Source organism: Dasypus novemcinctus, chromosome 27, assembly GCF_030445035.2.
Source record: "Dasypus novemcinctus isolate mDasNov1 chromosome 27, mDasNov1.1.hap2, whole genome shotgun sequence".
NCBI lineage: Eukaryota > Metazoa > Chordata > Mammalia > Cingulata > Dasypodidae > Dasypus > Dasypus novemcinctus.
Genome location: NC_080699.1, coordinates 26,392,020 through 26,418,091, shown reverse-complemented (window position 1 = coordinate 26,418,091; position 26,072 = coordinate 26,392,020). Strand labels below are relative to the sequence as shown.

Genomic DNA, 26,072 nt, shown 5'->3' with positions numbered 1-26,072 from the left:
GCAAACTACTATCTACAATCACAGAATATTATTATGTACATGAGTCTACTTTACTTAAAAGGAAACAAAAATAATTTTGCTGCTTTTTAAGTTTCAGTTCAAATGGCAATATTCTGAACACTCCTAACGATTAAAAGAAAAAGGAACATTTTTCAAATAAAGCTTTAAAACATCAAAACCAAGTTTTAACGGATGAGATGAAAGGAAGTTAAGCTCCCCGTTCTTGAAAATGAGGCACTGTCAATTTCTAGGAGATGAGTGATTATGTGATGAGAAACATTTCTAGTACCTCTGTCAGACTACCATGATGTAAAAGAGTCCCTCCATTTAACTCTGTAGAGTCACTAAAATGCCCATCTCAGTTTGGTAAAGTGGTGATCCACACCCATTTCTAGAGGGCTTTTGGAAGAGATAACCACTCACACTTGGACTTCAAATTCTTTTCCCTGGAATCACAGTGCTCCACAGAGATGCTTCATGGGTTCCACAAATATTTGCCTTAAATTTCATTTTCAATGAAAACTCAAGCTTAGTTAAATACACACACACACTAACTCAATGTTATATACTACATTTAACTACTGGAGGCCACGAATGTGTTAAATGTGTCTAACAGGTTAACATATTTTTGTAATGATTTCAAATAAAGCTTCTCTTGTCATCTCAATGAATAAATTTGAACATCTTATAAATGTGCCATGAATCAGGAAGATTAGAGCTCTTCTTTTTAAAATTTACTTTAGGCTGTACAAGTTCACACATGTAAAACTGTACAAATGAATGTACTATTTGGATACCTATCTGAATCAGGATTTTATACTAAGCAACTAACAGAAAAGACAAAATAAATCTGAATACTAAGTTAGCACGTGATTTTCATCCCCAATTTCAACTTTGTACTTATAAAGTGACTGACTTCACAAGTGTTATGAATAATTCCACCTTGCAGATGACTCATGGAAGTGTGAAAACATACACACATACTTGAGGTTTGCTTTTATAAAAATTAAAATTAAAACAACTCATTATAAGGCATTTTGGGCATTAGATGGCAATTTTGGCAGAAAAAGTATCATGAATGAAAATGCTAATTACTGGATATATGCACATAGTTAACAGGTTTCCACACTTTTAAAAGTTAAACTAAAAGCTGAATTCAGCGCTAAGAAAATGTCATTACAACAAAAACTTTGCTTATCTACAAATCAAAAGCCACAAAATTATAAATGTTAGACAAAACAAAGGTCCACTTATTTCAAGGAAAACCCTTAACAAAATCTGACTTGTACTGTCCCTGAACATTTACGATTATACAATCTGGCCTGAAATCATTAACTGAATCCCCTAAAAAAGCATTCTCTCTTCTCCACCTCTCAGAAGAAATTCCAATTGCTATAGGACCCCTAAACGCGAAAAGATAGAAGAAAAGCCCCCGAGAAGATTGAAAACAATTAGGATATATTTTAGGACTCAATGCAGGCTAAAAAAAAAAAAAAAGCAGTCTGACCCTTCTACCACTTTTCACGCACTGACTCTAAAAGTTGAAAACTATAGTTTCCAAGGCTCACAAAATCTCCAAAGCAAGACAGTCATAAGCCACTTAATTTTTTTGTTTTTTTAAACTGCTCAGATATACAACATAAAACCAGAAGCTACCATGAACATAGTTTGGGTTTTAAGTGGATGATGACTTAAAAAAAAAAAGGGGGGGGTGTGGAACAGAAGATGAAGAGGAAGAGAAGGGAGTAAATCAATGTTAATTTAACTGTAAATAATAACAGGATATAACAGACTTCTGAATATCCAAAGTGACCAATCAGAGCCTAAACATAGATGAATTCCATCCCAGCCCCAGCACGTCCCTACCACAAGAATAAAACCCTTCTTATCTTGTTCAGCCATGTGTCGCCTGCCACAAACTGCAAAACAGAACAACGCCCAAAACCAGCTAGTCTGATTTCAGCTGAGGACAGACAGACTCTGTAGTCAGAAGCACCACAATGAAAGAACTCTAACTCACACAGCTGGCTTGGTGGTTCTGCACACTCTACAAAACAAAGCCATACCACATACAGTACTTCAAACTTGAAAGGATTTTTAAAAAGCCACACTGGCACTGTTAATTTGCTAGTAGCTCTAGAATCAGCAAAATATACCTAGAGTGTGCTGGAGTTGGTTAGGAGAAAAGAGGATGAGGAAGATCAGACTGAGAAGAAGCTAGGAATTATTCTATATCTTAACTTTGTTATGGCCCCCCTGGCACAGAAATAATACTAAACCAGTATGTTCATATTTCACCCCAACATATACTCAAATCAAGTCAGGGATCACTACTCTCCCCTAAAGAGCAAATGGATGCTTGATATTTACAGAGTAAGATCTCTTTAAAGGAAAAGCGTGTGATCACATAAGAATAATTCTTGTTAAAAAAAAAACTAGTAAATTCCTAAGAAACAGGTATTCATACTACCTCAGCAGTGCTTAAAGTTTTTCTTTCCTTTCAAAAATATATACCGTCAGGCAGCACCTGAACCAGTTCAAGAATATTAATATCCAAAACAATCTGCAGGTTCATCTTATACTTAGAATACTCATCTATCTTATTATCTTTTGTGCCTAGCACAGTGCCTGGCAAAGAAAAGGCTCTCAATAACTGCTTGCTTACTGAGTATTTATACCTTATCTAAACTATAAAAAGAACACAAATTCCAAGATTTGATTTCCAAGATAACAGAAATAGGAAGAAAAGCCTGGGGAAACAACGCTGAAGAAAGGCCAAAACTTGGAGGCATTTAGAGGACTTTTGTATGAAACGAGTTGGTGGCCCTACGTTCTGTTTCTACAAAAAAACAATTTTTAATTTAAAAGTAAATTTCACAGCATTGCAATGAAAACTACCAGCACTACATTAGTTCCTAATAAGACTTATTATCTACAAGCTTAACAGAAAGGGCAAGAACCAGGAAAAACAATAACCCATAAACCAGTGAAAGTGATTTCTCAAAAGCAAAATACGCTGTATGGAAGAGGAATGAAGATAACTAGAAAAAAGTAAGATTAGTACTGTCGTTACTTCTGTTGTATGCTCTCTGCAAAAAAAATTATTTCATTGAAAATGTGCAACCAAAGAATAAATATATAGTTAAAATATTTAATGGAATCTTTTAGGTGAACAGTCACATGATACTGGAAGGCATCAACAGGAAGAGGAAGTTCTTCTGTTTTTGGAGTAGCTGTTATGGTATGATAATGGAATTTGGCCCTTTTAAAATCAACAAGTGAATCTTAGAATTGGGTGAAACTCTTAGTAAATTCAAATACTTTCTGGAGGAGCTCTATTGTTGCACTTTACATCAAAATGTTTTTAAAAAACTGGACCTCTAATTCAGTTACTTGTGTTTTTTTCCTTAATGATGTAATAGTTTGAAGACTGACTTAAAAAAAAAAACGCAAAACAAGCTGACATTTGGGTCCAGGATACAGTGTCATAATTAAATTAAGAAATAAAATGAAATGTGATGAAGGAATCAATATATTTATATCTCTAAACCCATTTCAGCTTGATACGGTGTAAATCAATTCGCCAAACACAACTGAAAATGAGGAAGAGAACTCAACAAATCCACCTGCCATGCTTGTACTACGTAATTCCCTTATGGGTTAAATACAAATATCCCTTAAATACAAATGTCTGGAACATGAAATATTAAGATGCAATAATTAAAATCGAGTTCCATGGTGCTCGCTCATTTTCCCCCCACACTTTTATAATAAGTGCCTCTAGCAAGAGCTCGTAATTTACTGGTAAATTTCACATTCTGGAAAATTATAAGTAAACACGGCACAGGTCAATATTAAAAGAGATCATGTTCATAGATCACCAGGCAGCAGATTCAAAATTAAGTTCACAGACAGAAATTCTAAAAATATAAGTGTCTAGAGACTGCAGGACGAGAGCAAAACTGAGGAAGCCCCAAACACCCAGGCGACTTTAGGCACTGACCTTCACCCAAAATGACCTTCCTCTAGTTCCGAGCTGAGTCCAGAATCCTAATGCACGCTTACAGACAGAAAAACCACAGTCTTGGCTTTACCTACCCCTTCTCTGATAAAGTGGAGAAGCTTCTCTCCAGAAAAACCCCATTTCCAAATTCAATCTACCGGATGATTTGGCAGCAACTCTGGATTATTCGCACAGCTCCGAAACAACCCTCTTGCCCTCGCCTGTCAACTTCCCAAGTCAAAGGCAAGGGACAGCCACGGACCGTCCTGCCCGGCAGGGCCGAGTGTCGGCAGACCGCGCGCAGGAGCAGCGTCATACTAACCTGTCGGTGATAGTAGACTGTGTGCCACTCATTGGGGCCCTTGGCGAGAGGCGCTCCTTTTATCCAACTTGCATTTTACAGTAACACCTCCACCCCACCCCCAACGCTCTGGGATCAGGCCCAACTCCGTCAGGGACACAGAAGTCCAACTCAAAACTCCATTCAGTCATCTAGAACATCCGACTGGAAGAAGTCAAGGAAAGGGTGGATATCTGGGCTGGGGCAAAACAAGTTATCTCCCCAAACAAACCGAGCAAGGCTGCCAGGAGGCGAGTTCTAAAGCTAGCGATAAATCCTCAGGAAGGCACGAGGGGAAAAACTTCGTCACCGTGGGACGTCCGCGAGCCGTGGGGAAGCAGACCCAGGACTCCCTCCCGGGCTGGGGAGGGATCGGATGAGGGACGGGGGGTCGGCTCCTCCTCCGGGGTCTCAAACTCGTCGCCGCCGCCGGCCCGGCTGCCTATCGGGGGCTGCCGGCGGCTCGTGCCTGCAGCCTCGGCAGCGTCTCGAGCCGTCCCGCGCCCCGCTCGCGCGGCTCCATGCCCCCGGGCGGGGACTCCTCTCTTCTTCCTCACCGCCCCCACCAGGCTCCAGGCGCCGGAGCGAGCCGCGGGTGCTGGCGGGGAGGGGGTCCAGCGGCCTGAGGTGACAGGGACCCGGGTCTCTCAGCGCCGCGGGCTGTTCCCCATCCTTCAAGGGCCGGAATCTTCCGCAGTCGGCGGCGGCGGCTCCTCCCCGACGCTCCGGGAGGCGGCGGTTCCCGCGGGGGGGGCGGGAAGTTCCTGCCCGGTCGGGGCCTGGAACCTCCGGCGCTCGGGGCGGGCGGCAGCGACTCCCCGCGCGGGGCCGGCTCGCCGGGTCCCGGGGGCCCTGACGGGAACGCGCGCGGAGAGCAGAGGAGGACGCCGGGCGCGGGGGCCGCGCGACAACTGCAGGCGCGCGCGCGCGCGCGGGTTCCGGTTCCGGTTCGGCCTTCCCGGCCCCAGCCCTGTCCGGGCGAGCTCCCTCTCTCCACTCCCCCGCCGACTTTTTTGGCCTCCTCCCCTCGGACTTCGGCGAGCCGCCTCACCCGGGATCCCTCCGCCGGCTCGGGGCGGCGGCGCTGCTCGCCCTGCGCCTGCCGCTCTGGCCGCCCCCGCGCGCCCCCGCGCGCCCCCGCGCGCCCCCGCGCACCGTCGCGGTTGCACGCCGCCCCCGCGTGGACGCCTCCGCCGGAGCCTTGTTTGGAGGAACGAAAAAGTAGTTCTGCGGGGGCGGTGAGAGGTGGGAAGCTTCGGGCCCCAAAGCCCCACCCACCGACTCACCCGCTTGGCGCCCCATTAGTACCGGGAAGCTGTGTTTCGGAGCCGAGCGTGCAGTAACTCTGCTTCACCCAGAGATCGCTAGGGGCACTCCCCAAATCCTGGGAGCTCATGATGAGGGGCTGTCTCTGGAAATTCCCCCCCTTGTCGTAGTAACGTCTGTTCCTTAATTGAATGTGCTCGCTCTCCTTATTCTCTGATAACAAGTATAGAATGTTTTTGTCCGATGGAACCATCCCGGAGTCCCATCCCTCTTCCCCTGAAGCTAACCCCAGGACAGAGGTTTCGGCGCGGGCCCCTCACCTGGGACACCTGCTCGCCTCATGCCAGGAGAGGGGCCTCCGCGCCCAGGTCCTGACTGCTGAGGAGTGTTGGAGGTGGGAGATGTGGGGCTCGGGAGAAAAGAGGAGCTGGGAATTGGAACCAAGATTTCTTGAGATAAATATTGCTTTTAGGCTTTTTCTGCCTTGGCAAAATGAAATGTATTTGCCAAACTGAGAAAGTGTGGTGCTTTCCACGACTTAACAGGATAGCTGTAGAACGAAATGAGACCGGGGGGGGGGGGGGGGGGGGGGGAGTATCCAATCTCATTACAGTTCCCAAATATCCTTTCGGGGTTTTTTTCTCCCTTCCGTGTGGAGAGAGATTTAGATAGCTAACTAGCTTAATGATTGAAGAATTCGGTGTTGTACCAATTTAACAGCAACATATGATATAGTTCTTTAATTCTCCTTCACATGGCTACAGTATCCGAGTTATCCAATTATTTTCAGACTTGTGAATTTAAACCTGTGGTGGTGGCTTCAGCCATTTTGTGGAAATCAAGTGACAAATAAAATATAATAAACAGTGAATGTGGAGAAAAGACACAATTACTTCTTAACAATGCTGTTGTTAATAGTCATTCCATAATAGTTCATGAAAGGATCATTATCCCTGAATAGATGCATGCGCTAAGGCTGACGTTAGAATGGGGGCGGGAGGAGGAAGAAAAGAGAAACAAAATAGTCCAAAGATGAGTCTTTACTGCTTGATTTTTCTTTTTTTTAAGTTCAAGGCACAGCGAGCTAATTCTGTAATGTTTATTTTTTGGAAAGAATAAAAGATTAGAGTTCCAAGCCACTTTCATAATGACCAATCCAAGACACATTGCCACCTGCTGGTGTGTCCTTCCATGACAATTCTATCCTGAAAATGCTAATTGCATATTTTATGTACATAACTGGAAAGAGTTCTATCCATCTTTTATACAGTGACCAAAATGCAAACTTTATCTCCAACTCAATAAATCTTTCTTAAATGTAAATATTTTAAACTAATTTTTCAGTGTAGGTATCAAATTAATTGGACCCAATGACTCATCAGATCATGAATTTTAAAAATGAGTTTCCCTCTTTCCTTCAAGAATGCCTCAATACTTGAGCTTCAGGAATAAAATGAACTGGGAAAGCTTCCTAATTCACCTTCTCTTCCTTGCATACAAAACCTCTTGGCAGACTGCTTTCAAGATCTTTCCAAACTTAGACTCAAGGTTCTAGCTGTGAGCAAAGAAGGCATTTTGCTGTGGGAAAGCTTCAGAAGATGGTAAGCAAAGGATTTAATTAAGCCAGTGGTTATTCATTCCAGAATTTTCTTTAATGATGAAAACCTATATTCATTCATAAAGCTCTAACGGTAAAATTGTCCCTCGAAATCTTCTTTACAGCTCTCTGTAGCTCTTGACTATTCTAATGGCTCAGTCTATGGAATGCTTCAGAAGAGTCAAGCCAATTTAGATGGAATGTATTCCCCAGGGCCAACTACTCCTTTCCATAGAAAAATGACATTGGTGGCCCAAACCACCTGACATGCTCTTTGAGGAGGTGTTGCCAGTGGGGGTTATTTTAAGTCACATTCATACCCCTCCTCCATTTTTCCAACATGTTTATTAAGTACCTGTTATGAGTCCTACAGTGTTCAAGGCATTAGAAGTATATTTCCGAAGAGAGCCAAATGCCCTGTCTTCTTGGAATTCATTCAACATCATTTTCAAGATAGTCAGACGCCGACACAAGAAAGAAAATTTTTTTTTCCTCTCTCTTTTGATAAACTTTTCTATATGTAGATTTTGCCCCCTAAAATAAAGAATAGTAGGAATAGTTGATGATAACAGTAGGTAAGAGATATTTCACAGGTAAGTATGAATATGGGTCAACATTTCTGCAGGCCAACAGGCTTTTCTTTTTTTCTTCTTCTTGGCAAAACCACAATAAAGATGTAAAAGCAGGCTCAGGTTTGATAAAAAGGATTTTATTCTTATAAAACTTAGTACAAATCTTATTTATATATGTCTTTCTTGGGCAGTGTTATTGTTACATAGTAGTCCAAATGCAAATGAGTACTTCATTTTGTCCAGCCATACAACAGATTAATTAGCCCTTCATTTACCTGTGATGTAAAAACTCAGCAACTTAACTGCTGAGTCATCTTCATTTCACATTTTTCTCTCAAGAGAGGTTTCTTCATAGTTGTTAGCTACAATGTCAAGAAAAGCTGAAATGAGGGATTCCGTTTCCCTTATTGGTTATTCAGATTTCTCATTGTTCAAGGGAAAAAAACTAGGTACTTTCCCATGAGAGTGCCCCAAATCGGCAAGATCTACAATTCCTTCACTTCTAAGAAGAAAGGAGAAAAGAACTGGTACCAGATTAAGTCTATTCATTTGTCTGGTATGGAACAGGTTGCACTGTGCCAAAATTCAAGAGCCAGCTTTTTCTTTTTCTTTCTTTTTTAAGTTCATGTGCCAAACCACTCTTTTTTTACTAGACTTTTGCTAAAATCAGCATTTCCCAGCATCTTCCTTTGACCACAATTTTGTTGGAAGAAGCTAGCTCACCAGCATCTTAGAGATACTGATCAGAGAAATAAGAGGCAGAGATGCTATCTGTCAGGTTATGTTAATGCCCAGCATAACTCTAACACAGGGGTTCTTAACCTCTTTTGTTCCATGGACCCCTTTGCCAGTCAGGTGAAAACCACGGACCTCTTCTCAGAATGTACTGGCAGCTAGATTTTTGACACTTAACATTGGCATGTCTTAAATTTTAGGATTATTCAAAATTATGTTTTATATATTTTTTATTTTCATTGTAGTTACATTGATTATAACTGTGCGGAGTGAAATTTTCGATGGCTATAACTGGTGCCAACCCTGTGATTTATCTTCACAAAATGGCACCCTTATATACTTCAAAAGATCAAAGACACCGCTCAAGAAATCTCCTTCTGTTTGTTACCTATTCTGTGGTGCCAGATAGTTGGCCAGCACGTGACACAATAGTTTGTACACAGCAAAACTGTGATTACATGTAATCTAGTGTTGGCTCTAGCAGCTACCGTTATTTTGAAGTATGGATGAGCATAAGTGACTTTTCGAGATATGCAACAACTGTAATGTGAGATGAAATGAATACTATTGTAATTTATTACGTACATTCATAAGTGAAGGAAATGCTAGATTTCAGTTAGAGGTCAGAGGAAATAAGTTGATTTTTTTCAATTCAAGCTCACAGACCCCTTGAAATCTTTCAGACCCCTGGTTAAGAACCCCTGCTCTAACCAAATGATAGCCATTTAAAAAGACCCACTGTTAACATACCTTTAAAGGTGCTTTTCCCATAGGAGCGATGACTTTATGCAGTTCCAGCCACACCCTCATCATGCCTGGTTTCTATGGCCAACCACAGAAACATCCATTTTCCAGATCACTCATTAGGCTTGTATTACCGTGACATGGAATGGACTGACATTCCACTGACATTCAGCCTTGACTTCAGTAGCACTATACACTTGCTCACCAACTGAGCTCATCAATCACTCACTGGCCTAAATAACAGTTAAATAACAAACACATACATACAACATACATACATAATACTTTTTTTTTTTCAAAAAAACCATACATTAAGGACTTCCATTAATAAAATGCCACACAATGTCTCAATGAAATACACATTGCAGGTATTCCATTCATTCACAACAGGGTTTAAACTGAGGCAAAGAATAAACAAGTGACTTGCCCACATAATCTGGTGAGTGAGAAGCAAAATTAAAGTACCCAAGAATTTTTTATTCCTAAACCTCTGTTCTAAGCTTATATTCTTGCCTCACCTAGGTAAGATTAGAGACTATTGCTCTAAGAAATATTTTTTTTCGTTCCAAGACTGGTCTAGCCAAAATATTTTGTCCAAAGATGAGTGGCACCTTCTCAAGAGTGAAAGGAAAAGTAAGAGGACTAAAAGGGAAAATACCTGAAAGGAACAACAACAAAACAACCAAAAAAATTAGCTTCATTACCCTGAGGCCAGTACACACTTACTTGTTAAAGTCTTTGGTTATAGTTTGCAATATGTACAGCAAAGCTGAAACCTGAACTGCCATTTCAAGCCCAGTGGAATCCACATGGTAAATCCCTATGGAATTTAGTCATAGCCTCTCATGCCTAGGAGATTAATGCACAAAAGCCCTGAGAACTGGCATACAGTTTTCCTGGTAGGGCAGAACCTGTACAACAGGACTCAAGAAATCTGCCCACACCACATTCATCTTACATCCAAAGCCCTAGCCATATGATTTTTGTGCAGAGAAGAGTTAATATAGCAGGCCTAAATTGCTTTCTTCCTTGCAAGGCTGGCCCTTGGCTGGCATCTGGGAACTTAGATTTCTGGAGGGTTCCCCCAATTAACTGGTAAGAGTGGCTCACTGTGCCTAACCTGTTTGTGCAAACACTATGGTTTATGCTGAGCACCTGCTTTCCTTCTGGGAATCTGGAATCACGGTCCATGCCAGGCAGAGACTGCCTAGGTGATCAGCCCCCAGTAAAAACCCTGGGCACTGAGTCTCCAATGAGCTTCCCTGGTCGACATTTCACACGTGCTGTTACAACTCTTTGTTGGAGGAATTAAACTCATCCTGTGTGACTACACTGGGAGAGGACTCTGGGAGCTTGCACTTGGTTTCCCGCAGACTGCCCCACGTGCCTTTTCTCTTCACTAATTTTCCTTTGAATCCTTTTGCCATAATAAATCAAAGACTTGATGCTGAGTCCTATGGGTCTTTCGAGCAACCTGGGGGGTGGGGGTGGGGGTCTTGGGACTCAAAACAATTGGTAGAGCATTCAGTAAGTATCCTACCACCCATCCTTTGTTAAAGAGAGGGCAAGTTTAGCTTTCCTGATCCAATGCTCTGAATGCCAGAGGCATGTGTCTTCTGGAAAGTCCCTCATTTTATAGTAAATGTGGTGAGTTTATTTAAATTATTACATGGAAAACAGGAATAAGTGCTTGTTGAAGGAGTCACTTCTCAGAAGATCAAGGAAGAAATAGCACTCATCTTTTTCAACTCCCTTTCTAAGCTATCTGGACGTTAAGCCTACAGTGACAAGAAGTCTCAGGGTCACCACAAACTAAAATGAATGTGGAACTGCTCACCTCACAGTTCTTCTATTCACAACCACTACCACGTATTCTCACCTTCCAAAACTATGCCACTGTAGAATTAGTGTTTTAATACTGGTATGTGCTTGGCTCAAAGATTGATCCATAAATGTAGCCCTATTTCAAAACCTAAGTTCGTTATCAGCATGATTCCGTAACACCCATATTTTCAACCTGTTTCCCACAGCCAAATTAACCTAATCCATTATCTGAAGCAAGCCATGGCTAGTGAATCTTGAGATGTCCATTATGTTTTAGCTGCCGCTCCTCACCACGCCTGCTTCTCCAGGAATGGTACTTCTTGATGCTTTTCCTCCACGCAAAGCGCCAGATGCTAAACATGAAACACCAAGACACAGCATACATAGCTACACCCCCAACCTTCACAAACCACTTAGGCTTGGGTGAGACCATCTCACAGAAAAGGAGGCGAGCTCCTACGCCAATCCGCACTCCAGTAAACAGAGCCACAAAGAAGAAGTCTACCACATCTCCAGTGAAACTGTGGTAGTGCCCTGTTTCACGAAGAAACCAGCGCATCTGTAACAAGGGGTTGGTAATCTCACTTCCAAAGAGGACTGCGTTGACCTCTGTGCCTGACTCTCCAAGCACCAAGGCCATGATGATGCCCAAGATACTCAATGTGTGGTGGGCGAGCATCAGAGCACCCTCCGACTGGAAGTAGACGCACCAGCCCAAGTCGAAGATGAAGTAGCCCAAGGTGAGACAAAGAACGTGCACTTGGAGAGGTGTATTAGGTGAGCCTGAAATAAACCAAGAAACAAATTACAAAACTGGGAATTGTGCTCCCTTGCACAGGGATACTGACTTGTCATCTCTCAGACCTTTTTACGCTGGATCTTAGCCAAAAGGTCAAGAACCGATCCCTCAGATGTTTTTGAATTATAGAAGACAAAAGCAATAGCAGGTACATGCTTTTTAGTGAGAGGCAAAGAAAGACTAAGGCTTTCCCAAACCAAACATTGCAGTCCCCAGGAAATGCTGTTCTGGTGTATCAAACCTCAACGAGTGATTCAAGTATGGACAATTAGCTTAGTGACCTCTCTGTGGAGCAGCATAAAATCAAGTTATTTTGTTCTTTCGATTAAAACCCTATGCTTTTTTTTTCTCCCCAACTCAAGATCTCTTTCCAGTCTGTTAAGTCATTCTGTCCTGAATGTCCAATGAATTTCTTTAGCCTGATGGATTAGGTTATTGGGTACTGGTGGCCTTAACCCACCCCAAAAGTGAACTCTGACAAGAACCCCAGGAGCTGATATGTTCCTGTGCCTAATAACATAGACTGCAAAGATCTGATATGTTCAAATCCTTAAGAACATGCTTATAAAATTTATTTTCCTCTCAGTTTGCAGTTCTGGGGAAACTTGGAAAACCTAAATGTGAATCTAAGGAAATTTTTAAAAAATAATCTAAGGATTTTTAAAAAATCATATTCCAGAGGAAACAGTTTGTATACCAAGGAAGTAACACTTGTATATCTAGCAGCTTAAAAATTAATATAGCTGCCCAAAATAATGAGGCATTAATAAATAATAATAAATGCATATAAACACTATTATATAACGATTTAAAAGGATAAGGAATATCTTTATACATGGACATGGAAAGATATATCCTTTGAGTCTACAATCAAGTGAATTTGCAGTTTACCAAAAAGTATCTACAATATGGTTCCACTTGTGTCTGGAGGAGGCAGGAAGATGTTTCTGTTTTGCCCATTTCAGATTCATTCCATTATAACGAGCAATTTAAATTTCATTTTAAAACTAGAGAGTTATGAAAAAACAGAATAGGTGACATATGCAATATCAGAGTTAACAAAGAGAAATGACGACTCCCAATAAATCCCCAAAATATAAATCCCTAAGGTTAATATCCCCTACCTACCTGGGTGGGTAAAAGGCCAAGGGCCATCAATGAAGCCAATATAAGCCGAGAGGCCTATAGAGAGGACTCCGTGGGTGAACGTAACCAGCCGGCAGCTCCACTCATAACTCCGGTGCTTATTCAGGCAGCAGAAAGCAATGTACAGCGAGAGCCACCCACACAGGCTGCATAGCACCTGCAGACACAGAGCTAATGCCATCCTATGACGAAGAGACCAAAACCAGAAAAACAAAGGATGTACCCTAAGAAAACAGCACTGGGTCATTTTGTGAATATGTCTTCACTTCTAGTATAGCAAAATACAAAAACAATGCCTTCACTGAGATACTTCTTCCTTATCTACATGCCATGAATCTTCTTTTTAAGTCTGGCTGTATTTCTGCCTCCATGTATCTTAGAGATACCATGCTGACAAATGTGTAAAGTTTAAACAGAAAACCAGGAACCACATTCTGAGTTAGACTGTCTAACTCAGGGGTTCTTAACCAGGGGTCCACGGACCTCCAAGGGGTCTGTGGAAAGATTTCAGGGGGTCTGTGGGCTTAAATTGAAAGTTGAAAAAAACATTATTCTTGTGCGGACATGTTGGTGCAGGTGTGATATATTTATTAAATAATACATAGTATAACGCAGACTTAGTAAGGAATCTATGGTTTTCATTTGTGTGGCAAAGGGGTCCATGGAGCAAAAAAGGTTAAGAACCCCTGGTTTAACATAACAAGTTGTTATGAGTAAATGTCAATAACAACCTTCCAACAATGACTGACCTGGACATTAATCCATGGATAATATAATACATATATTAGAGAATGTGTCCCCATTTTTAAAATCCCAATGAGAAATGCGCAATAAAAAGAGAACACCACCATTTGTGGTCTCTGACAGAGGTCACATGACATAGCAGTTTATTGTGGTTTTAAGCTGATACTAGGGAAGTGAATGTGGCTCAAGTGATTGAGCTCCCACCTACCACATGGGAGGTCCCAGGTTCGGCTCCCAGTGCCCCCTGGAAAAGACAAGCAAGACAGCAAGCTGGCACAATGGGCAGGCATAGCAAGCTGATGCAATAAGATGACGCAACAAAGAGACACAAAGAGGAAAGGCAATGAGAGACATAACAAAGCAGGGAGCTGAGGTGGCTCAAGCAATTGAGCGCCTCTCTCCAACATGGGAGGTCCCAATGCCTCCTAAAGAGAAGATGAGCAGACATAAGGCACACAGCGAATGGACACAGAGCAGACAGCAAGTTCAAACAATGAGGAGGGTGGGGAATACATAAATAAAACAAATCTTTAAAAAAAAAACCAAATTTTAAAAAAAGCTTATACTAAACTTCGCTCATTTGGGTCATACATTTATAAGTTGAAATTTAAACTAAATATAGATTCCAGGCATCTTGGGAAGGTAAAAAGTAAAATCGTAGTTCTATTCAGTTCTGAAATCCAACTCAAAAGGTTAACAAGTGGGAAGCAGAGGGTTTTGAGGTACAAGAGGGGAATTTTTGTTGAGATATAGAAATGTTAAGGCAATTATTTAGTTAAAAATGAGACAAAGTCAGAAAGCTATACTTTGGAATTTTTACTGGTGACAAATATATCAGAACAAGAACTGTAACCGAGTCAATTTAGTCATGCAAGACTAAAATCTAAAAAGGACCACGATGTTATTAATATTTATTAGCTCCTCTACTGAAAGTACAAACCAAACAGTCAAAAACATTTCAGGTATCTGTCTCATCTCAGCAGGAATTTTCTGCATGGCTACACTTACTGCTTACCCCTACTCTCACAAGTGAAATAGAATCTGTGGACCAATACACTTCAGTACACAAGCCACTCCCAAGAATGCTATTCAGAGAGGGTTTTATGAAGGTCAAGTTCTGAACAACCTTCACTTAAAATCAGACTTCTATTCAAGAAAACAGTAGGTGTCAATCATAGACGAATTCTAATTCCAGCTCTGTCCCTAACTAGCCATAAGTGGGCAAACCATCCCAACCTCTCCATCCTCAGTTTTCTCCGAAAAGAAAAAATTAAAGAAAAGAAAAGGCAAGACTGAAGAAATCTATGGTCCAGCCCAGTCTGGCATGGAGTTCTAAAATAAATTTTACAAAAATTCGAGATTAATTTTCAGAGCAATGGCCAGAAATACAAACTACCCAGAGTGAAAGAAAAGAACCATCCTCCCATATTTCCTTTTAAAAACCAGGGCCACTGGCCAGTAATGCGGATCAGCTCATTTGGACACACGGATTAGTATTTTTAGAGTCCTCTTTTCTGAATCCTAATTCCCTGGCAGAACTGAGGAAACAGTGGCCCACTGGCAAACGCTTTAAAGAACAGGGATTTGTAAAGGACAGATACAACTCTGTGACTTTGGGAAAGCCCCACCATCTCTGGACTTCAGCTTCCTCTGGTGTAACAGCATGGAAGGGTATTTAAATGGCCATGCCAGCTCAAAATTCCAAGGCTCCTCTCGCTTCTCCCATTCTCGGGCCAGATTTGGGAGGAGGAGCGCCGGACTGGCCCACCTGGCTCTTGGCCTCGGAGCAGGCGTGGCTGGCAGGGACCTGCAACCTTGGCCGCCTCGCAGATGGCACGATCGCATCTCCTCCAGGACGTGCCCTACAGACTGTCGGTCACGCCCGGCACGGGGACACCCAAGCTAGGCCGTTATCCCGCATCCCGCCAGGCGCCCGCAGCCTGGCGCAAGCAGGCCTCCGGCGCCCCAAGACAGGAAGAAGCCCCCTCCCCTTCAGAGGCCGGGCAGGGCCAGCTCCCCGCCTCCGTCCCCGCCAAGGAGCCGAACAAGGCCGGGACACCCGCGCCGCGAGGGCTGGCCGGGTGCCCACGGCGCCCGCGCGCGCTGGCCCCGCCGCCGGTCGGCGCAGCGCAGTTACCTGGCCGAGCGCACCGGAAAGCCTCGGGCGCCCGGGCGCCCGCAGCTCAGCGCCGGGATCCCGGGATCCCGGCAACAGGAAGCAGCCAAACGCAGGGAGAGGATGAAGCTCTGATGGCGCAGGAGGAGGAGCCGCGGGTCTGGGGGCACCTGGTGGCGGGGAGGAAGGAGCGCAGAGCTGGGGCTGGAGCTGGAGCTAGGGACGTTCCGAAATCCAAGTGGAAGGATCTTCCTTCTTCGCGCAGGTCAGAGAGGGAGGGCGGTAAGTGGGCACGCGAGCTCTTCGCGCTGCTGTTCTTTGTTGCTGTCTGTTCGTTTGAACCCATATACCCCCAACCCTACATTATGGGACAACCCATGCAACAACCGTTTACCAAGCACCCACTCCGTGCTTGCACCACTGCTAGGCGCTGTGGGCCATAGTCCCAGCTCTGAGGCTTGCAATCGAAGGTGTGAAACAAGCACACAGATGAACAAGTATCAGAAAAGGGCTAGGGCCCGGGAATTGGAAGTTTTTCCTTCTATTTTCAGCCCTATCCTCAATTTAGCAGTATAGCATACAAATTTTATAAAATCTTATACCATTAACAGATCTCTCCTGTTGCTTTTGTTTCCCTAGAGAACCCTCACTAATACACTCTTCTAGGGCAAAGTTGACTCCATGTTCATATTTGTTTCCCTAGTACCCCATATGAGGCCCATGCAATAAATGTTTGCCAGTTGAATGAATGGCAAATGAGTCTGGAAAAGTGTATTGAAAGCATATTGTGGTTCCTGTACTTCGTTGAAACTCTATACTGTTTGGGAGATGGTTTCAGAATACCCTTGTAAAAACAGCACCTTGAAGGTTGTGGTATGGTAAGTCTGGTGTGGGACCCGGGAATCTGTATTTTTAAAAGCCTGCCCAGTTACTCAGATGATGAGACACATGTGAGAACCACTGCTGTCAGATGACCTTAAATGCCAGCCTAAAACATTGTATTATGTAGGTAACAGGGAGCCCATGATTTTTGAGCCAGGGATTCTTTTTATCGTGTTCTCTAAGCCCTTGCTACTCAGCGTGGTCCTCCATGGACCAGCAAAATCTTCATCACTTGGGAGTTTGTTAGAAACAGAGTCTCTGGCCACAAACCTGAAGCTATTAAATCAGAATTTGCATTTTAGCAAGCTCCCCAATGATCTCTGTGCACATTTGGACAGTGGTCTCAATCATGAGAGCATAATAGAATCACTTGAGAGGTTTTTAAAAATCTCAACATCCAGGCCCCACTCCAGACAACGTACACCAGAATCTCTGTGTGGGACCCAGATATTTTTAAAACTCTCCAGGGGATTTCAAAGTGCAACCAAAGTTGTAAACCTCTGCTTTAGGGATCCTCAACAAAAATCAGTGTAAGAGGAATTGGAGAAGACAGTCTGTTTCAAGTGTGGCAGAATAGCCTAGGTAAGAGAGCCTGAAGAAAGAAAAAAAATGGAAAGATCCGTTTCACTAAATGAATTCTAGGCAAATCTCAATCTTTCTCCCATTCATTTTTACTGCAATTTTATTTTCCTTCTAGTATCCAAGTCTGGGACCTTTCCTCTTGCCACAGTTCCCCATGGACGACCAAAGTGTTAAAGGCTTCAGGGGTCTAAGGCTGGGGAGATAAGGGAAGGTGACTGGAACTGCTGATTCAACCATTACCTGGGATCTGAATTATATTTATTTTATATTTCTTTGGCCACAATCTTTGTTCCACTAAATCAAATCGGTGTCAACAATGGCAACTCCTAGAAAAGTTCTGTACTGTTAGGGGCAAAAGGGGACAGGAAGCTCTCCACCAATTTACTTTAGAAACAATGGATATAATAATCATAATCATAATAATTTATACTGCACTTATTATGTACCAGATATTCTTTCCTGCGTGGGCACTCGGCTTGTCACATGGGCACACAGCTTGCCATGCGGGCAGTGGCTCACCGTATGGGCACTCACGTGGGCACTCGGCTCGCCACGCGGGTACTCAGCTTGCCACATGGGCACTCGCGTGGGTTCTCGGCTCTCCGCACAGGCCCTGACTTGTCGCACAGGCAAGCTTTCTCTTCTTTTTCCCCAGGAGGCCCCAGGGATTGAACCCTGGTCCTCCCATAGGGTAGGTAAGCAGAGGCCCTATCACTTGAGCCACATCCACTTCCCCAGACATTCTTGTAAGCACTTACCATATATTAACTCATTTAATCCTTTCAACAGTTCTAGGAAGTGGGTACTGTTGTTATCCCCATTTTATAGTGAGAAATGGAGGCACCGGGCAGTCCAGGTGACATTATTAGTCAGAGGCAGAGTCGAGTATCCCAGCAACGAGGCTGAGGAAGTCCTGCTCGTAACCAAGATTTTCTGCCTCCACTGGACTAGACTCTCCTACCATTGTACACTATGCTCTTCCATATGCATAGTTCCCACCTCAGTCAAGGGCATTCGAAGGTATTTAGAAGAAAATAAAAAGGAACTCAATTTTTAAAAACTCTGACTTGCCTATTATGCCCGACGTTCGGCCTGGGGACACAGAGGGGAAGAGATGGCTTCGGCTGCAAGGAGTTCACTCCAGTCTGGGGGGATACAGAAGAGTCACCAAAGGCAGTGAGATAAGGGGAGCAGGCAGCATGCATACAGAGGTGAGGTGCTGAGCCCGGAAACCCAGGGCCTCAGGGCGGTGTGCCTTCTTTGAGTCCTGGAACTAAGCTCCTTCTCTGAGTGGGACCCAAAGCCCTCAGTCCGGGGAGTCCAGGGGGACCTGCCAGTTTTAAGATAAAATCAGAAAAGCAGCAGCAGCAATCATTCCCCCCTTTCTTTCTCCTGGTCGTTGCCCTTAGAGTCGCTTGTGCCTAATTCGATGCTGAAGAAGCTAGCCAGGCTTCCTGAAACATCGCTGGGGTGATGGACTCTACAGCAGCAGCAGGACTGCAAGGGAAACCCGTGTGCCCCTTCAGTTTTGATTCCGCTCAGCAGTTTTCCAAGTGGCAGTGGGAGCTACTGGAGGCTGAGCAGTTAGGCTGCAATTCTGTTTATTTCTTTCAGAGATAAACAAAACAAAACAAAAAACCATAGACTTGTAGATTTCATTAGGTTGACTGTAAAAGTATGGAAATGGATAGAGCTGATGGTAACAAAATTATAGAGAGTAGAACTAGCACAACTGGTTTATAAATGGGATGGTGGCTGGAAAGGCTAGTCTAGGGATGTAAATGTCTACTGAAAAAAGCTAGAGAATTATCTAGGGACTGAATAGCATAGTGAACCCAGAGGTGGATGAGAATTGTGGTTAATAGTACAAGAAGGTCCTTCTGTAAACTAGAACAAATGTACGTCACTATTGCAAGGTGGTGAGAATGTGGAGAAGCATGGGAAAAATACAATTAATGTAACCTGTGGACTCTAGTTAATAGCAATACTGTAATATTCTTGCATCAATACCAAAGATGTACTGTGTTAATAATAGGGGGATATGGAAAATATTTACCAAATGTATAGACCAGAGTTAGTGGTAATAGTTTGATGATGTAATGTCATAATCCGTAACAAATGTTCTGCAACAATGTAGTGTGTTGGTGGAGGGGTGTTGTATGGGAATTCCACACATGGGCATGATTGTTTTGTTAATTCACAACTTCTCCAATAAAAACATATTTTTTTAAAAAGCATAGACAAACAAATGAAAAGCAGCATTTGGGACAATGCAGAGGATCAACTGTAAGCACTCACCTGAGCCAAGATATCAAGGTCCCCAGGGTGGCTGCAGGAAGTGGTCAGCTCTGGCCTCTATGACTACATGAGGAGGCGCACACCATGCTTACATATGTGTGCCTACTGTATGCAGGCGGGCTCAAGGTGGCAGAGCAGACCCTTTATACACTTCCATTGGTGCTGAAGGCTTCTCTCACTGTCCCTTTACTATATACTTAGCCCCTTTTAACCAGATCTTCTCTTTTCTTGAGAAAGTAACCATTACCAGAGGGTCTTCTCCCACTTCATGAAATGAAATATAAATCTCACTGTGGGCCCCATTCAAACATAAGGAACCGTCAACCTTGGGCAATCTGTGGTTTCCAAATTGGATATTATTTAAAACAAATATTTAATTCCAAATTTAGCTTTCTCCTATCAGCCCTTACATTTTTGAAGGGCCTCTCTTTCCCACAGGTCAGTGTTCACCTCAGGCATGGTAACTACTTAAAATTTTAATAGACTATAAAAAAACCCACAAGGATGGCTTCCCTGTTTCTCAAGGCCCTCCCCGAAAGGTGCAGGGCATTCCAAAACCAAATAATATGATGATTAAAATTTTTTGGTAGGAAGTGGATGTGGCTCAAGTGATGGGGCCTCCGCCTACCATATGGGAGGACCCGGGTTCGATCCCTGGGGCCACCTGGTGAAAAAGAAGGGAAAGCATGCCTGCGCAAGCCAGTGCCCGCATGGCTAGCCGACTGCCGAGGGCTCATGCGAGTGCCCGTGTGGTGAGCCAAGTGCCCATGTGAATGCCTGTGTGGCAAGCTGAGTGTCCGTGCAGTGAGCCTATGCCCGCACAAGTGAATCACGCAGCAAGGTGATGACACAACAAAAGAGAGACGAAGACGACAGTCAAGGTGAAGCGCAGCAGAGACCAGGAACTGAGGTGGTGCAATTGACAGGGAACTTCTCTCCACATCAGAGGTCCCCAGGATCTAATCCCCTAGTGAATCCTAGAGAAGAAAGACAAAAAGAGAAGACCAAAAAAAGAGAAATAGATGTAGAAGATCACACAGCAAATGGACACAGATGGCAAAAACAGTAGCAAGGGGGAGAGGGAGAGAAAAAGTTTTCTTTGCCTTAATTGTCCTCTCTACTATTGCTTTCCATTGTGAATGTCGAATAATTGACCTTCAGGGTATCTAAGATATAAGCAATTAGCCTCAGCCTTTGCCTCTTAAATCTCTGATGACCTCACCTTACATTCACCACATTTACGAAACGAGGAAAAGGAGCACTTGCCTACTCTGCTCCAAGGTAGTTCTGTCACAAAGAGTAAGAAATCTGTACTCTTTAGAGCCCTGTAGGAACGTATGCCATTTCTAGCATTGGATTATGGAGTATTAGACTTACTGCGCCAGTTTGAAATATTATCCCCATGCCATTTCATTGTATGCACTCATATTCCACCACAAAACAGAAAGACACAGAGCAATAATCTCAACTTCTTCTTATCAACAGTTCAATAGTTTATATCATCACTATACAAATTTATTTAGAAACAGAGAGATTCCTTTGAATCTCAACATTTTCCTGGATATGCAGTCTTTTAAAAAAAAAAGAGACCATTTCTGGAATGGCTTCATGTTACATCTCTACACACACTGGCCCACAAAGAAAGAGACTCTAGAGAATATCCCCAAAGAAGTCAACAAAGATTCCCATCCCATATGAGAATTCTGTGGGAGCTAGCACAGCATTTTACCCTTTGGTATTTTTTTCCCTTTCTTTTTCTTTCTTTAAAGATAAAATATTACAGAAATGCCTTTAAAATTCACACCTGAGTTAAACATGTTGCCAAAAAGTTCCACATTAAGGAAAGAAGAACATATTGCAAAAATAGGAAAGGGCTATATACAGGTATTACTATTAACAGCATTACTGTTGTGTTTGCTTTCATGTTCTTCCTTCTGCAGCCAGAAGAAGGGAGAGAAGATGAGTGAAGGAGAAGTGCAGGGAGGGAGAGAAAGAGTGAGTGCCCCTGTCCCCTGACGCACATACAAGTGGACAGAAGAGCACCTGTGGGCAGAAAAATGTGCCCCAAGGACTGAGAGTGGCTCAGCTTTCTGTAAAGAGAAAGGAACTTGAAGGATGCAATAATGAATGGATTTAGTTCTAAGAAAAGAAAAAAAGGGGGACAGGTTAAAGAGAAAATGGGATGAAACAAAGATCCTTTGCTGAGCGGAGAAGGCATCGTGACTTTGGTGGAGACATCAGATGCAAATCTCTTCTTAGGCTTTGGAATTAGTTCGGCGATTGTAGATAAGTTCAGAAGCAAAGCCATCCTCTTTCCTTCTGGTAGCTTGGCATACCAGGCCAATGGCTATCTCCAGAAGCCCATAGATGAGTTGGAGAACAATGGCCAAGTAATCCTTTCTCTGAAAGACTATTGCCACAGTGAAACTGTCTAAAATATTTAGAACTAGAAAATAAGGGCACAGGCAAGGAAGGTGAAAATGGCAGATTCCTAGGAGCGGGGTACATATTTCAAGAGCATTAAGAGTCAGCACATGGTTCAATCACAGTTTGGATCTCCGGAGACCCTTGCTCCTGAAGGAGGCAAGAGTTGGGTTCATTGGCAGTGGGGATTCTCCTCCACTCTTCTTAAAGTGAGCTGTCCATATGGAGAAGGCAAGATTCCTCTCCTTCCGGTGGGGAATCTAGGGCCAGGTGGAGCGGGAGAAACTTTTTGGTCTAGTGGAGGTAGGTGGGATGGTTCCATCGGTACCAAGATCTGGAAAGAGGAAAGAGACAAGTCAATGAAAAAACTACTAAAGTGACCAGAGGGAGATGAGAATGGGAGTGGCTGCTAACAGGTACAGACCTGGTTTTTTCAGACTGATGAAAATGTTCTAGAATTAGTGGTCATGGTTGCACAACCTTGTGAATGTACTAAAAGCCACTGAATTGTACACTTTACAATGGCAAATGTTATGGGATAGGAATTACAGCTCGATAAAGAATTTAAGAGCTCCTAATGTCTACTATATGGTTTTCACTTCTTTTGGTGGGGGTGGGCGAGAACTCCAACTTTTGGGGCTATGTTGCTAGACGGCCTGGGTTTGGACAAGTGGATTCTTCTCTCCTGGCAAGCTCCGGTCTGTAACCTACCTCCTAACTTCTAAATCGGTTTTATTCTGTGACGGGGCAGATGCTCTCCAGGCGTCAACTCTGAAGAGTACTTTTTATAGTGGAGTCACTCCTTTGTGAACCAAGGCCCAGAAGATGCTTGCTCAGCAGCATTTGCAGGTAGGAAAGGAGACAGAGCAGCACCAAGGCCTCTCTCACCAAGGCAGATGTGCTCGAAGCTCGGGGTGACCTTTGTGCCTAGCTCGAGGTTCACGTCAGAACATCCCGGAGCACAGGGTTTCCGGCATGCACTGGGGCACTCGAGTCCAGCGAAGGACCCAGCCCTTTCTGACAGGAGTGTTTGGAAATTTCCACCCTTGAAGGGAGGATGGAAATTTTGGTTTGGTTGACAGCAGTTTCTTGCCAGCACTGCTCACTGGCTGAAGCTTCTCCTTCAAATCCCTTTCCCTGGGGACACAGGCCAGTCCCTCTCCTTTTCACCCAATCCCCCTTTTCCAACCCTGTGGCCAGCTCCCTTTCCCAGCATCTGACCGTGCCCTGCGGCCCTGCTGGGGTGCCTACTCCCCCTCTTACCCTGAAGAGTTAAAACTGGACGCGTTCACTGCCGCTTTTGAGTTATTCTGAGATGCAGTGGGGCTGCTGGCAGGGAGTCCTGAACCAGGAGACGAGGGCCTGCTGTTGTCCCCAGGGGAACAGGAGGATGTTACTGAGGATGAGAAGAGGCAAAAACAAGGGGAAAATAATTCTGCTGGGTCCTGGGACCTTGTCGCTTCACCCTTCAGATACTCGATTCCTGGGTGTATCCCCGAAGGGCTCTCACCCTCTCCCTATCCCCCACCCATCTGCCCACCTCCTACCATGTCAGCCTGGACGCCTGTGCCCAGGGGGCTCTCAGCCCAATGCTCAGGCCCTGGAGAGTGGCACAGCTGGTTCTGCAAGTCCAAGACTTGCCAAACGCAAGAAGGATGGTTGCCAAAATCATCCTACTCCAGGACACACCCTGGGCTGGGCAGATGCAGCCCCAGACGAAGAGGTGGGAGGGGAAAAAGAAACAAGCCTAGGAAAGAGGAAGAAAGAAGGGAAGAAAGAAAAATGCCAAGGGAGGAAAGGGGGACCCGAGAGTACAATTAAAGATTGCCAGCTTTTCTAGGTTCCCCATCTGCACAAAGCGAGGGCACATTGGCCTTCTAGAAAGAGCACTGAACCATCTGAGTCCCATCCCAAGTCATTCACTAAGCAACGCTGTGGCCTGTGGGAACTTGCTTCCCTTCCCTGAAGCTCATTTTCTTCCCCTATAAAATGGCAGGTTTAGATTAAACTGAATTCTTGTGCTGGGGTTTCCCAAGCAGTAGTCCATGGATAGGGTGACATGTATTTTACCATCTAATCAAAGACACTTTGAAGAGTAGAAGGGGATGTGATGGATAATTATGTTGGAACAAGAGGCAGCTCTGGGACTGCCCTGGGCATGCTTGGACATATGGGCTCTGATGTATTAGGAGAACTTCTTTGAAAGAAGAGTGTTCTGGAGAAAATGGGTTTGGAAAGCCCTGCCTCCCTTCAGCCTTCCTCATGTGAGTGCCGCAAGGTGCTGCAATTAACACGAAACCAACACTTGCTTCCATTTTGCTTACCTCAGCATTTCCCAAATTTACGTGATCACGGAACCCTTTCTTTTCCAGCACAGATGGTGATATCCTTTGAAGTCCATTGAGGGGCTGCTGACTTAGGAAGGTGCCTTACAGTTCTAAACTCTCACCTTTTAAAAAGAATTCTTGTGCTTCTCAGAACCCTCTCTTTACCACTCACCTGTTCCAGGCATGGTGCTGTGGACAGGAGGGCCAGAAAGGGGGCCCAGAGACCCCGAGGGAGAGACCTGAAAAGCAACAGAAGCCTGTAAATGCCCACTCCCTTCTCCGACCTCATGCCCTTCTGACATGGGGCTCTCCACTTGGCAGAGGCTAGGGCTCTTGGTCCTCTTGGACTTCCTGGTCCCAACCCACACTCCATGGTCCCTTCTGCACCTGGTCCAGGCATCCAGGTCAGGGCTGTGGCAGCAGGCCCCGCTCCGTCATGTCTCTGCTGGCGCTGCCTGGGCACCACCAGGTAGAAGGCTGCCATCCCCCAGTGCCCTGGCTGTGAGACGAGCGAGCCTCTCGGACCCGAGTGGGGCAGGTAGGGCTCCCAGCCTGCCGATTTCCATCCCCCACTTCTTCCTTCCTAAGAGAACCCTGCCTGTGTTCTGTGCATCAATGTGTCCAGTCCTAACAAGACTATTTTGAACTTCCTCAGCCTGGCTGATAAATGGAACATGGACTCCACACACATAACTGAGAAAGCTGGATGTTGGTCTCTGAAACTTTTCTTCTTGCCCTGGAGACCTCAACGCATCATCAACTCAGATTTGGAAGGGACTTAGGAAACTCTAATTTAACCTCCCAGGCAGCTCAGAAATCTTCCCATCAGTATTATTATCCTAGAACAACCTAGAACAAGATATATTAAAAGCAAGAATGGAATGTGGAGCCCAACAGATCGGGAGGGGAGACCAGCTCTACCACTAAGAATCTGTGGGACTCAGGATAAGTTACCTAACCCTGCTATGATTCGATTCCCTCGTCTGTAAAATAGGAGTAATACCTCCCTCATATTTGCTTTTAATTAAGATGTAATGAGACAATGCCCGTAAAGCTTCCAGCCCAAGGCCTGCCAAAGAGTACCAGCCTGTCAAATGTTAGTCCTGGAGGAAGCTGTCCACTGCTATTTGTCTCTCGGTGTTATTAAACTCATTTGAGCCCCATACTGTCCCTTCCCCTTCCCATATGCTGACAGGGGAAGCTCCCATCCACATTTTTAAAGGACATTGAAAGGAAGTTCTGCTCTCAGAGCTGTGATTTGATATCCCTCCCTCATACCCCCTTCCTCCCAAATTTGGAACATCTCGTCCTAACAGGATGCAGCTTGTACTCATTTTCTAATTAATCAGCAGTGGTTCTCACTTCTTTCGGTAGCCTTTTACAATGAATCTCCTCTCTAGCTGGGGGCCCATGAAGGGTGGAGATGGGTGTGGGGCCCAGCGTGGGAGGGGTGGCAGGGTGGCAAGAGATGTTATCAAGGATCTGCCTGTCTCTCTCCTCCTCCCTCCCTGCTGCCACACCCAAGAAATTTGTTGTTATTGTTAAATAAATAGTAATGGATTTAGTCGCCCAGTTGCTTGTGTTTCCTTCCGGAGCCAGGCTATGCATATGCAAGCATACCTATGGATGGGCTGCCCTGGATGGAAACACAGCATTCTGCACACACTGGTCTG

General features: G+C 44.3%; 3 protein-coding genes across 10 annotated transcripts in view; all 3 read right to left on the bottom strand.

The window, feature by feature from the left end:
• ARHGEF12 (Rho guanine nucleotide exchange factor 12) overlaps nucleotides 1–5,415 on the bottom strand; it is a 167,798-nt gene extending 162,383 nt beyond the window's left edge. For 2 of the 7 annotated variants that reach the window (XM_058289514.1, XM_058289516.1), the window contains exon 1: nucleotides 4,326–5,415. In XM_058289514.1, the coding sequence (XP_058145497.1) occupies nucleotides 4,326–4,357 (32 nt within the window). In that variant the 5' untranslated portion in view covers nucleotides 4,358–5,415. Of the gene's footprint in view, nucleotides 1–4,098; nucleotides 4,243–4,325 lie in introns of those variants that run through there. The other 5 variants (XM_071212383.1, XM_071212380.1, XM_058289515.2 and 2 more) reach the window with 4 other exon arrangements.
• A 2,479-nt stretch (nucleotides 5,416–7,894) lies between these two features.
• Nucleotides 7,895–16,148, bottom strand: TLCD5 (TLC domain containing 5). Of its 2 annotated transcripts, none has more exons than XM_004459524.3 (3): nucleotides 15,908–16,148; nucleotides 13,009–13,208; nucleotides 7,895–11,864 (listed from the first exon to the last, which is right to left on the bottom strand). In XM_004459524.3, the coding sequence occupies exons 2-3, from the start codon at nucleotides 13,205–13,207 to the stop codon at nucleotides 11,326–11,328; spliced, it is 738 nt and encodes a 245-aa protein (XP_004459581.1). In that variant the 5' UTR covers nucleotide 13,208; nucleotides 15,908–16,148; the 3' UTR covers nucleotides 7,895–11,325. The 2 variants fall into 2 exon arrangements, with proteins under 2 accessions (XP_004459581.1, XP_058145496.1); XM_058289513.2 differs by lacking the exon at nucleotides 15,908–16,148 and adding an exon at nucleotides 15,539–15,684.
• Nucleotides 16,149–21,128: 4,980 nt separating this feature from the next.
• Nucleotides 21,129–26,072, bottom strand: part of POU2F3 (POU class 2 homeobox 3) — a 75,708-nt gene continuing 70,764 nt past the window's right edge. Inside the window, exons 11-13 of the mRNA XM_023589111.3 lie at nucleotides 24,572–24,638; nucleotides 23,336–23,468; nucleotides 21,129–22,406 (exon numbers count right to left, since the gene is read on the bottom strand). Of these exons, the coding sequence (XP_023444879.1) occupies nucleotides 22,367–22,406; nucleotides 23,336–23,468; nucleotides 24,572–24,638 (240 nt within the window). The 3' untranslated portion in view covers nucleotides 21,129–22,366. The remainder of the gene's footprint in view (nucleotides 22,407–23,335; nucleotides 23,469–24,571; nucleotides 24,639–26,072) is intronic.